Genomic DNA, 12871 nt, shown 5'->3' on the forward strand with positions numbered 1-12871 from the left:
CCCTGCCACAAAAGCAGCTTCAAATTCAGCAGTCTTAAAAACAGCTCACTCAAATAAATAAATACTGTTGGATGATGCTACCGGGGTCACAAAAAGAGAGAGATTTCAGGATTGATTTTTTAAAAAGCGAGAATAGTATGAAAAAAACAGCTTATAGCAGTAAGGACACAGTTTGTGCATGAAGTAGAATAACACCTTCCTTTCTCCAGCAAGATAAATAAGAAGGTGTTGATCTTCTACAGTGCAAAGCTCCCTGTGGTGCAGGATGTGATAACTGTGTTCTCTGCCACAGGACGGGCAGTCAGGGCACAGGTGTTACACAGGAACACAGGGTGAACATTTCCAGATAAGGTTTTAGGTTATTCCTACAGGCCCACCACCTCTAGGGAGTTTGTTTCAACCTGCTTGCAACAAGAAACAAGGTAATTACTGGAACACTTACCGAAGGAGGAGGTGATGTCTGGACTGTGTAGGGAGGAGGTGGCGTGTCTGTTATTTCTGGATCATCATGTTCACTTTCACTGTAGCATTCTGAGGTAGACATGGAAAATGAGCAAAAATAAAGAGTTAGACCAACATATTTATTCCTCACAGCACTGTGGCAACCAGAGATCACCAAGTAGGGTGTTCTGAACTTTGGTTCACACATTAACAAGCCAGTGTCTCCTAACCCACTTGTAATGCTACACTACTTCATGACTTTATTTATTTATTTTTAGTAAAAACAATAGTTGTTAATTTGCTGTAACAGGAAACACTGGTTGCACTGTTCTAGGTAGCTTCACAAGTAGGTTAGGGGTGGGTTTTTTTCCTCTCTTTGCAGCCTTAAAAGAAAAGTTTCATTTGTAGTAGAAGTCAGTGGAGAGCTTTTGCAAGTAGCGGAGGCAATCCCTCAATCTCTGTAACCAGTAAATTTTCCTGGAGCTAGCAACAGGCATTGGGGGTTTGGCTGCAGTTTTGGAGTACACAGATTGTTCATATCATGTTTTGGAAACTATAGAGCAGCCTTGTGAGGGTCTTTTGTCACACATGGTAACTCACATAGACACTCCATACGGCACAGCATTACATATGAAGAGGCAGTACCAAAAGCAAACACAATAAGACTACCCTAGTAGTCTCTCTTTTTTTGCTTTTTTTTTTCTTTTTCTTTTTTGGCAAAAACAAGCTGGTAAGAACCTCAGTATCTCTTGACATGTGTCAGAGACAGTCATGCTGTTATTTCTTTCAACTATCTGTGCAGCAGGTGGAAACATTTTCTAAAAATTTGTTTAAAGGTGGATTAAATGAAGTGATAATCATTGATAAAATTAGACACAGAAAAAGGGAGGCAGAATGTTGCTGGTTATTATGCCCAGGACCTGGGGACAAGATCATGCAATTATAGAATAGTTTGGTTTGGGAGGGACCTTAAAAGGTCATATAGTCCAACTTCTCTGCAATGAGCAGGGACACCTTCAACTAGACCAAGCTGCTTAGAGCCCTGTCCAGCCTGTCCTTGAGTGTTTCCAGGGATGGAGCTTCTGCCACCTCTCTGGGACACCTGTTTCAGTGTTTTGCCAACCTCACTGTAAAAAATTAAAGTCTAAAAATCTAGTCTAAACTGGCCCTTTCTTAGTGTAAAACCATTACCCCTTGTCCTGTATGCCCTGCTAAGAAATTTTCCCCCCTTCTTTCTTACAGCCCCTCTTTATGCACTGAAGGGCCACAAGGGTCACTTTTGCTAAATCTCCCAGCACAGATGCAAGCTCTACAGGAGCAAGTGCTTGCATCCTGCCCTGCACCATATGTGCAGAGTGACAGAACTCACCCCCACCCCACTGAGCTGGGGACATGAGAGTTTGCAAAGACGAAGTCGGAGCTTAATGAGGACAACTTGAGTGAGTGCCAAGTGTCACAGAACAGAGGCTGCCCCCGTGGTCTCCATGGGTTCCAGCACTGCCCTTTGCTGGCCACATGCACCCAGCAGTTTGTGCTGTCCAATGTTGGAACCCTGGATTTAGAGAATTTAGGTTTCTGGGATATAATAATATATATACGTGTAACAATATGGAGGATTTCAGGTGTGGATTTGTTCTTCTTTTCACCTTCTTCTTCATAAATCTGGGTGTTCTGGTATTGGGTAAAAAAACACACAGTGCAGATCATGAATAGTTAGTTATTGGATTATAAGTAAAAACAAATTACTTTGCATTCCATAATTGGGTAATTTGGACCTTAAAAGGTCTTGGAAGTTGGAACTCACAGCCATTTTTCCACCTTGTTAACTTGGAGGCACATTCTGTGAAGTTGTATTATAGAGAAGAAATTATAAACATCAATTAGAAGAGAAGCCTGGCATCTCCTGCGTTTCAGTCCAAACTCTGAGTAAAAGAACTCGCAATTCAGAGGCAAAACGAAAATAGAGATATTGACAGTCCAAGAACTTCTGTCAGCTCTGCCCCAGAGAACAGGGGTTGCTTAAGTTCAGGGAGTACTTCATCAGAGCTGGACTTCAGGGGCTCACACCACTAGAAAGCAGTGTGTTAGCACGGTCTCTGGACAGTCACCTGAGATTATTTAATCTAAAATTAACTCATTTAATACCCACACATATTATTTTTGTGCATGTCATTGGTTGGGGGGGGGGCCTAATAAGCACAGAATGTGGGGTATAAAGTTTTATGAGAGAAGAATTTTGTACATGAGAGAGAATTTTATAACATGTTAACAAAGAGAAATTTAAAGAGGTTCATTACTTTTTCTCCCTGTACTCTTTGCAGAACCATAGGGGTTTTGAGTAGCATAGATGCTCTTCTGTTTACTGGAAATCTGTGCCGGCACATCTGAGCATAAAGAACTGAAAATGGCTGCAATAAGGCCTATATTGAATTCTAATACTCTATTAATGCCTTTTTGAGTAACTCTTAGTAAAAAGCTTATTGTTTCTACAGCTCCCCTTTTAGGCACACAGAAGAACTGAAAAATAATCTACAGCTGTTTCTGATACTCCAAATACACAAATGGCAGCGGGGGGGATGTTAAAATGCACAGAAAGTACATAAATACACAAGAAATGCCATGAAAAGAGCCAGGGCTTCTGAAGAATTATGGTGTGTGATACAGAGAGGAAGAACTGGTCAGCAAAAAAAAAAAGAAGTGACTGTGGCTAGTGACAGTTCTTTTATGAAGCTTAGCAATGTTTCTGTAAGGGCATGTCCACCCAGGCACCAGCAGGTGCTGCACCCACACTGAAGGCAGCTGCTGGATCACCTGTGACGAAACATGCATGGAAAGACAAGGAGGTGTTTGACACCAGAATCAGAAGGCCTTTTTCTAAAGGGGAGATGGCCCACCAGCTTTAAAAGCTGAATAAATTTTGGCTATGTTATGTTATTGCAAGGTTATTAGATAGCCTGCTGCAGATTAATGAGTGGATTATTTTGTATCTTTTGGTCATTTCTTTATAAAAGTAGGATTGGTGGAATAACTCATTTTGTGTTGCTTCGTAATTCTTGATTCAGCCAACACAGCCAGTATCACATTTTTGAGCCTTAAAATTTGGTTTAATGTATAAAATTTTGCCCATTCTCATTTTCCATCAAACTCTTCCCTTCATGAAAAGATGGACAACATATTTGCATACTTCCTCTCTGAGTACAAGTATCTTGCAGTTCTTGCTACACAACCTAATATTCAATATAGCCCTTTATCCTAAAGTGTTTTGGTAAAGTTGGCTTCAAAGAGGACACAGAGAGGAGGAATTAGACGGTGTGGGAATTAACAAGTTTCCTGTAAAGAAACAACTGTGAACTGAAAACAAGAAAGAAACTGATGAAACTTGCTGGATCTCCAGGAATCAGTAATATCTGTGTTTACCAACCCCAAAGCTGCTTTTAATGGTAGAGCATAAATGGAGACAAATCAAGTTAATCAATAATGGAATTGCATGTCCCAAGCCTGAACATAAACCCCAATCTTGAATTTTGTGATAAAGCAGAAGGGATACAGAGAGGAACATTTCCTTGCAAAACAGGTTGCATCACTTAAGTGTTCATACTACCGCAAATACCAGTTTCTTCTTCATAATGACAGCTCCTTCACAAGCTCAGCAGTTCTAAAAATGGCACTTGGTACCAATACTCTAAAAATGGAGACTTAAAAGCTCTGATGATGACGCATATTCCTCGGAGAGTTAAAAGCCCAGATGATGGCACATCTTCCTCAGGTTAGAGTCCATTCCTGGTTTGGTAACATAATACTACCCAGAGCACTTCTCATTCTAAATCAGCTCCTCTGCCCAGATTTGTTATTTGAGTGCAGGTATCCTCCCACCAAAGAGTTATATTGGGTCAGTGTGCAAATTAAGACAATAAATAAATTGCTTGGGAACTTCTAAAGTTTCTCATTCCATAATGAACTCTCGAGCTTGGCTCTGAGACAAATTGTAGGCTTCAGAATAGCAGTACCACCCACCCCCTTGTCTCCCAACACTATGGTTGTTGAAACCCCCAGGACTGGAGAACACAGTAGGGATGGGTCTGCAGAGCACAAGGTGTTCCCAGGCCTGCAAGCTGCCATACTGCAGCACAACTCCTGTAATATAACTCACCAGCTCCAAACCCAGAGCAGCACAGCTGTACATCTTCACACTTGGTAGGCTTAGCAAGCCAGCAAACTGCCAGAAAGTAGTTACACACCTCTGACAAGATCACCGAGTGTCTCTCACTCACACTGTTTCTCACCATTTTTTCTTCTCCTGTGATTACTCTGTGCTGTGACAATGTGGTTTCTCTGAGCTCAGAGAGTAGACAGACCCAAGATGATAGTTTAAAAAAAAAAGAAAATAGCCGACAAAAATTTGGCCAAACAAAAACTGTGAAGAGCACAATGTAGTTACACGCTGAAACCAGTAAGGAGCATACCTTCCTCGTTCTTCCCATTTGGTGCCTGAGGGTCTACAGCCATTCCCAGCTTACTTAGCCACCTGTGTTTGAAACAGAGGGAACACAGAGTCAGGGACACTCTCACGCTCATGAGTTTTGTTCCTTTCGGTTGTGTTCTACATCACCACATCTGTTTTCATTAGCCTGAAGACTAAATGTCAAAGTTTCTATTTCTTAGATCATCTTCTAGAAAGGCACCAGTCACCTCTATATTAATATTTCCTGTAATGAACAGGATTAGTTGCCTGGGACATCTTCTTTCCCTGCTACTGTAAAAAGGTACTACTGATGACCAGGAGTCGCATTTGTGGAAGCTAAAGAAAAAGTCTTTGTGCTGTAACACCATGTCAGAGATTTAGTCCAGCCGTTGAGGTGTCATCCTTCACCTGAGATGAAGAAAAAGGCATGGCAGCTGTAGAAGACGATATCAGCTGCCCTGGCCAAAAGTATTGCAGCACAGTCTGTGCCACTTGAAACCAAGTTTTTGATCATAACATACCACGTTCTTCACCTTGCTATGTACTTTTCGTTTTAGTAAGTCTCACTTCCTGGGTTGTTTTAAGATATTAACAGGGTTCTTTTCACTTGTCTTCCTAGGTGGCTGCATTTTTCCAGTGCTAGAAACATTCCCTAGTTATACTTTTTGTATATTATGTTTGCTTGCAGCTCACTCAGATCTATCCAGATTTTAAGTAGCTGACAACTGAAAAAGCTCAAGCTTTTAAGATTAAAACTCAAGGCATTAATAGAGAAAGTATGAAGGGCAGGAATTCATTACTGGAAAAAACACCACTTTGTTTGATTTCGGTTCTACTAAAGCAATGGGAAATTTGGAAGATCAGCGTCAAAGTAACTGCACTTTTAGACTGCAGTATGAACAATAGAGCCACAAACAATTCAGAAAAACAAAGTGTCATTTCTGTAAGAGTAGTCTATTGACTCTTTTCTAACAGCTAATTCTAACAGAATGATTTTTTAAATGAAAACCCACCTTAACAAGGAAAAGATTTGGTAAATAATTTTGGGACTTCATTAATGACAAGGGCAGCCAAGTCACTAATAACTATGTACAACTGGCCAGGTAAATGCATGCAGCTAGTCAGTATGCCTTTACTTTTCATGTGTGCATGACAATAGCAAATACATAATAAATTAGTGAAACAAATGACTGTGTTAATAAATCTACTGTTGATTTAATAGAGATGTGTGGGCAGGTATATAGATATATGCATGAAGAGTTACAAAAGGTTATGATCCATCAACCATTTATGCACACCAGAAACTCAACACACAAATGCTCCAGTGAGTTCAGTGGAACCATTCACACGTGTATTTACAGCACTGGAGCCAAGAGAACAGATGTCCTTCAGTCTGTTTTGACATATGTGTGAGTATGCATGTACTTTATGTATTAAATGCATGTATTTTATACTTTGCCAAGGAAAACATCATCAGTTGCAACAGTGAGGACTTAGTTCAACACAGCGCAGGCTGCTCTAACACTAGGCTACCTAGCTTTAAGCCAAAATGAAATTGACTCAAGAAGTGGAGTTTGAACAAAATCATTCCAGAGGCATAAGAGCTAAGACACCTGCACAGATTTCAATCACTCACTCACAGGAGCCTAAACATTTCTCACATGAAAATTTCCAGCTGGGCTCCAAACTGGCTGTTAGCACTCACTGATATCCTCCATTAGCTCTAATTTTCTTTCTCCATATGTCCTTCCATCTCTTCTCTCTCACCCAGGGTTACCCTCTCTATGGAAATATTCCTGTCTAGAAGTCCCTCATTCTCAGTCATCCTTATCCTATCTGCCTCAGGAATTTGTCACTTCATTCAGGAGCTCTGGTAGGAAATGCAAGAACACAGAAATGGATGGTTATCTCCCCACCAGAATGCTCTGTGCTGCTCCAACTTGCAAAGGGCAACAGATTCTTCTCATCTATATTTACTTGTAGAGCACAGATTTATTAATACATATCTGTGTACATACATTACTGTAATATTGTACATTTCTGTATCTATAGGCCTTTTGGAAAATCACACACATTCTCTCAACCTCTCTCTTTTTCTATAGTGGTAAATTTGTATGAGGGAATGAGTAGTCAATGTCCTGTGAAAATTCTCACAAAGACCACCAGTAGAGCCAGGATTAAAATCCTGACCTGTCATAGGAGCTCTCCTCCCATTTACACTGTACTGCTTTGTAGCCAGTATTTGGCCATTTAATGCAATAGCATAGAGAACAGACTGCAATCTAAAGTAGAAAAGGCAAAGATATGAGATATATCTAAATCAGCCAAAATTGGATCAGCAGAAAATAATATCTTTCTGATAGCTCGGTAGTTTCTAAAATGGCAGCATTCATATCCATTTTTACTTCTTCCGTTGAAAACTATCTGGTTGTTTTTCTTCTGGACATTTGTGGAAGGAAAATTTCTGACCTGTCATGAGGATCATTCAACTACAGTGTAGTTTGGTGCTTGATTAATGCTTATTTGCAATAAAGAAACAGCCCTTTATACCCCTCTAACCCTCCTTGTTAGCTGACGTGGTACTCTGAAATCAGAAATTGTTATATTCTAGTCCTAGACAATTTCTGGGACAAAACTGTGTTAAGTTCTTCCCTCTCTTTCCTTTGTCCCCTCACTTCTTCCAAGGTGATGTACTTGCTATCAAATCATAGCACCTCTATAAGAGAAAGGGATTTATATCAGCAAATGTTAGGAAGATTAGTATCAAAATTGGGCTAATTATGCAATTCTGATTTCAATTATAATTAATGAGCAAAGTGCAATAGTTTTCTTCCATTTAGTGACCAGAAAAATTAGACTCAGTAATTCTGCAAATAAATTTGTCAACTGCTTGACAGTGAAAGAATGAACTTTCAAAGGGTGTTCTCATGCATGAGACAGGATGAAACATGACCAGTTGCTCCTACTTACGTGTTCATTTCCAGAACATTTTCTGCCGCAAAATAAAATGTCTTGATCTGTGGGTGGCTGATCTTAATAGCACTTCAGGAAAAGAAAAATAGAAGAGATATGAAGAAAACTAGTTTCCATAAGAAAGAAAAAATAATAGCTGAATGAATTATTTAAAATATTTATTCGCTCCACTGAATTAATCCGGATTAGCTTGTCATCAATATAGCTCTTTCTTTATAACTCTAGTCTATTTTTAGCTCATTTCCTAGGCCACACAGTATCCAGAGAGTATAAACTACAGGAACTAAAAAAGGAGGAATAAAGAATAAAACAAAGGCTTCCATTATTTCATTACATAATCCTGTTGCTTTCCCACTACTCAAATACTATGTGCAGTTTTGCTTCCTCCAGCTCTGAAATGTAAAGCAAACCTGAAAAGGGTTTGGAGAAAGCACCAATAGTGACCCAAGACATGGAACGGCTTCCATGAGTGGTCAATAAGGCTAAGACCCCACAGCACAGAAAACGGATGGCTGAGGGAAGGGACATGTGATGCAGTAAAATCACCAGCACACAGCTGGTGAACAGTGACTGACTCTTCTGACTTCTCCAACAGAAGAATGAAGACTTTCTCTTGAGTGACACAATTAAAACCACGCTGAGCTTTTAACTTTGAACAACAGCAGCACCCCTCCAAACCTTTGAAGTGTGCTCAGAAGCAGCTGGAAGTCAGTGCTGCATATGGAGTTTGGAGAGAATATTTTTAAATGTGCACCCCACTAAAGAAAGTGTTTATTCCCTGCACATCCAAAGGCTTCAAGTACAGCCCAAGCTCAGTTGCACCACAGCAGCCTAAAGAATAGTCCAAGCTTGGAGTGATGCAGCATTACTTGCACCACTGCTGACCTCCTCAACTAAGAGGGGGCATCTGAGAATTACAGCTTACTCATAAGCAGTGAATGAAAAAAAGGAGAAATAAAAAGAAAGCATTTGGCACATTGACCTGTTTTTTTTGTTTGTGGTTTTACCAAAGCACATCTGGCAGAGATTTTAAAAAAATATTTTTGCAATATAGTTTTCTTTCAGTAGCTCAATTAATATCTCATTATTTATACAATACAAAAGAACTCCCCACAGTTTCACTGCCAAAGATTACAGAGATTCATTCCTTGCAACGTTGTAAAAAAATCATGCAAAAGTGGGAACAAGAGATAAACTTACTGCTTTTTTTTGCATTCAATTGCTCGATCCACACTGAAGTCTGGAAGTCTTATAAATCCTTCTGCTTTTTCAGCCTTCCATAAAAGAAAAAAAATTAAATATCACCAAATCAACCAACTGGTAAGACAGTAGACTCCAATGCTGAATAATATTTAACATGCAAGTGCTTGTTTTTGACAGCTTTTTATACTGTGAAAATATATGCTCATCACCATGGGGACAGATTAACGCCTGATGAAATATTTCTATACCAGCTATATTTGTGCAAATCCTGGGTGCTGGAGAGCCATCACTCCTGTTGGTGCAAGTGGCAGAGTGTGAGCATAGATTTTGTTGACTAATAAGGATGAACAAGGGTTATATCATCTGTTCAGGTCGGGATGGTACCTACAATCTCAAAGGTGTGTTTGTGCTGTGACACAGCGTGTATGCATCTTACACATGTACATCTTACATGTAACAGCAGCACATAAAATGACCTATGTATAGCTGAAAAATACAATTCAGAAGTTCCCCAAGATGATTCTAAGTAGAAATGGAGTAGGGTGTCCCCTGTGTAATTGCAGCATGGACCATTTTTCAGGGTCACCTGTCCCTGAGCAAAGCAGAGGCAATGCAGGCTGCTGCCTTGCCACGAGGTGCAAGGGGATCATCCCATGCAGCTGAGCTCTGTTTTTAAACACTGCAAACCTGCCTCAGATGGCTTTGGTCACCCAGCTATCACTTCCCCCAGAAATTTGCAGGCATGGTACAAGAGGCAGCAAAATCCAGGCAGACATTTACAGTATCCTGTTTATATCCAGTCAGCCCTTTCTGGATGCAAGAAGGTTTGCTGAGCATTGACGTCTCTGCTCTCAGTCAGCAGGACTCTGAGTCAGAGCGTTGCTCCAGCAAAACTGCAGTGGCAAGCCTCAAATCCCTGTTTGTGCTGCCTGAAACTGAAACATCTGAAGCAGAAACATCTTCCTTTACTACATCTATCTACATACACCTGGTCATCTACTATAAGATTAGGAATCCTCCTAAGATGAGCGATATATAATGTAGCTGAAAGTCTGTAGGATATAACATCAGGAAAAAATGTACTTTCCAAAACACAGAATGCTCATTCCTGAATCACATTGTTGCTGCTCCCAGCCATTACTCGTAGACACATTAAAATTCTGAAAATGTACACTGAGTTAAAGCAGGTAAAATATACACAACAGTTACAAAGGCAGAGGATAAATGAAGATGACTGACAGTATCTCAAGTCTCATTATGCATGAATATGACAAGACTATAAAAAGATGTTCATCAAGAAAAGCCTTTGAGCTTTAATGCTTGGAAGTATGAATCTCCAAGAACTGAAATATGGATACAGAATGGATATTTCAATGGGTGGCTTCCCCTCACATCTGCATATCTGTTCTTTGGTATACAGTAAATCATGGCCTAACTATCATTCCTGCCATTTACATGTATTAAGCATTCACATGAGAGGTTTGTATTTTGCATCATCACCAGTAAAGGGTTTTGCTGCTCCAGGACACACACACACAGAGCGTTGGTGGAAGGGGGTTTTCTTATTTTCTTTAAGCACAGGAGAAAAAATGATTTTTTACATCTGGGCTGAAAAACATTCATTTTGTAATATTTGTATGAAAAAGTGTTTATTTGCTACTGTGGGCTTTTAGCACTCTCTGTTTGTATTTGTATCTGCAAAACTTGTTTAGAGACTAGCTCAGGGAGCTTTTGTTTCCATTCCATAGGTTGGAATTTCATGGGACTAAACTCACTGAGATAAATAACAACTAACTAAAGCTAGTATTACCATCCCAGATCCACAGTATATTAAGTATATAAGGATGAGTAAATGAGTAGGGGTGAGTAATGAAGGAGCTCTATTCTTGGGCTGTACTGTACTAAAGATAGAGATTGTATTATCCTGCATTTCTGTACCAAAAAGATGGTCACTTACTGTATTGGGAACACCAAAATTCCTATTTAGTTCCCAAGACCAATCTGAGAATACCAGAGACCAATCTCAAAAAAGCTGTCCGTGAGGTACAACAAACACTATTGCAGGCATTGCTGGATGAGAAACCTGCCTCAAGTGAGAAATGCATACAGTGCCAGTTGTTTCTCTGCAATATGAATCAACAATCCCAGTTTAAGAAAAAGTTATGCATGAGACCCTGTGTGAAGGAATATACCCAGGTACCCATGCAGCAATAAATCCATGGCCTGAGCTAGGTAAGCCATCAGGTGGGTGAGTGGGTGATTCGGGTCTGGGACAGGTTTGGCCTTTCTTAAATGTTTCAAATGCAATCACAGCTCAGCCAGTTCTGTCTATCAGTGCAGTAACCATTGGTCTAGATTGCATCCTACAAACAGTTTAGAGTGCTGCAGAAGCACTCATGAGGGGATTAAGTCCATGAAATGCTGTTAGATAAGTCACTGTCTCTATTGTCAATGTATAAAAGTATTTGAGTGTTTGGATTTTGTATTGGACTAGTGAATTATCAGGACCCCATAAGCCACTGTGGAGACACCCACCTGGAATGCTCCCACCCATGCAAAAATGGAACTTGGACTTGAACTACTGAACTAATCCATTAGTAATTTAGATAGACTCCTCTACCTAAATTCGAGAAGCACCCTCTAAATTACTAATGAAAATAGGTCTGTAGGCTTTGATTTCAGTACTTTAATGTTAACAGCTATACAGCAGAGAAACCCCAGACTTCTTATGCAGTATTTGGCATGTTCCAGTTGGTAAAAGATTATGTTCTCACATACACATTCTCTCTCAATCCATTCAGATTTTATATTAATTCTGTCTGTGATTTCATATTTGTTAATTTAAGGAAAAAATTATGTTTCATTTTATGTATGAGTGAAAGGAAGGAGGACAATGGTGTGAAGCTTTGAAAGCACTGTTTGTACACATCTCAAATGTGCCATCTATGTAACAGAAAAGAGGGGCTTGATGCGTATGTAGTTCATAATTATCAGGAAAAAAAGAAATGAAAAAAGGAAAAGAAGTCACAACATTAAAACCTTATGGATGTTATTACAGTCAGCAAATGGAATTCCAAATAAACCCTAGGAACAGAACATGTGAAAGTCATCTTCTCAGTCATTCTTGGGATAAAAATGACATTTTAAAGCATATAGAAATCCTAAGTGCTTTCTTTCTTCCAAAATGTTATCTCTAACATGACTTTAGCATGCTATTATTTAACTCACACTTTTCACTCAAGCTTCCTTCAAATTTTGATGCAAAGCTGTAAATTAGCTCTAATAACTCAGATAAAAAGAACCTTGACCTGCTTTCTACTTAATCAGGATGTTTAAAAGAATAAGCTGTTATCTCTTGTGGGTTTTATGGAGGTTAGCCTAACATAAATCTGTACTTTCACTATTCCAAATTGTAGAAAAATAATTTCATTATTAACAACAGTCTCTGCAAATGCTTTTGGCAAAAAAGAAAGCCATTTTTTCACAGAAAAAGCTTTGCACTCAAAAATAATTATTTATGAAACACAATGCATGAATCCAATGAAAGAGGCTAATGTCCTTTTGAGCTTGCTTCAATACGTTATCTAAATGTTGTGGCTTTAGGAGATTTAGTAAATCATTTAAAGTGAGTGTAGTGTTGCAGCAAGATTTTTAAAAATAGTGCTTTAAAATGAAATATCTGGTTATTGCGGAACAACTCCAATCTGCAAATCAGGGTTGTCCTCTTGGCTTCATTACAGTGTTTCAGCACTGCCCCCAGAAGACCCTATGGATGCTGGAAAAGCAGTTCAG

The 12871-nt window shown here is 39.4% G+C and overlaps 1 protein-coding gene across 7 annotated transcripts in view; it reads right to left on the minus strand.

The window, feature by feature from the left end:
• The window catches only part of IPCEF1 (interaction protein for cytohesin exchange factors 1), an 84216-nt gene that overhangs the window by 23930 nt on the left and 47415 nt on the right, over positions 1 to 12871 (minus strand). For all 7 annotated transcript variants that reach the window (XM_017739503.1, XM_017739501.1, XM_017739504.1 and 4 more), the window contains 4 exons: positions 9077 to 9150; positions 7874 to 7945; positions 4905 to 4966; positions 443 to 531 (listed from right to left, as the gene is read on the minus strand). In XM_017739503.1, the coding sequence (XP_017594992.1) occupies positions 443 to 531; positions 4905 to 4966; positions 7874 to 7945; positions 9077 to 9150 (297 nt within the window). The remainder of the gene's footprint in view (positions 1 to 442; positions 532 to 4904; positions 4967 to 7873; positions 7946 to 9076; positions 9151 to 12871) is intronic.

Source organism: Corvus brachyrhynchos, unplaced genomic scaffold (assembly GCF_000691975.1).
Source record: "Corvus brachyrhynchos isolate BGI_N302 unplaced genomic scaffold, ASM69197v1 scaffold14, whole genome shotgun sequence".
In the NCBI taxonomy this organism is placed as follows: Eukaryota; Metazoa; Chordata; class Aves; order Passeriformes; family Corvidae; genus Corvus; species Corvus brachyrhynchos.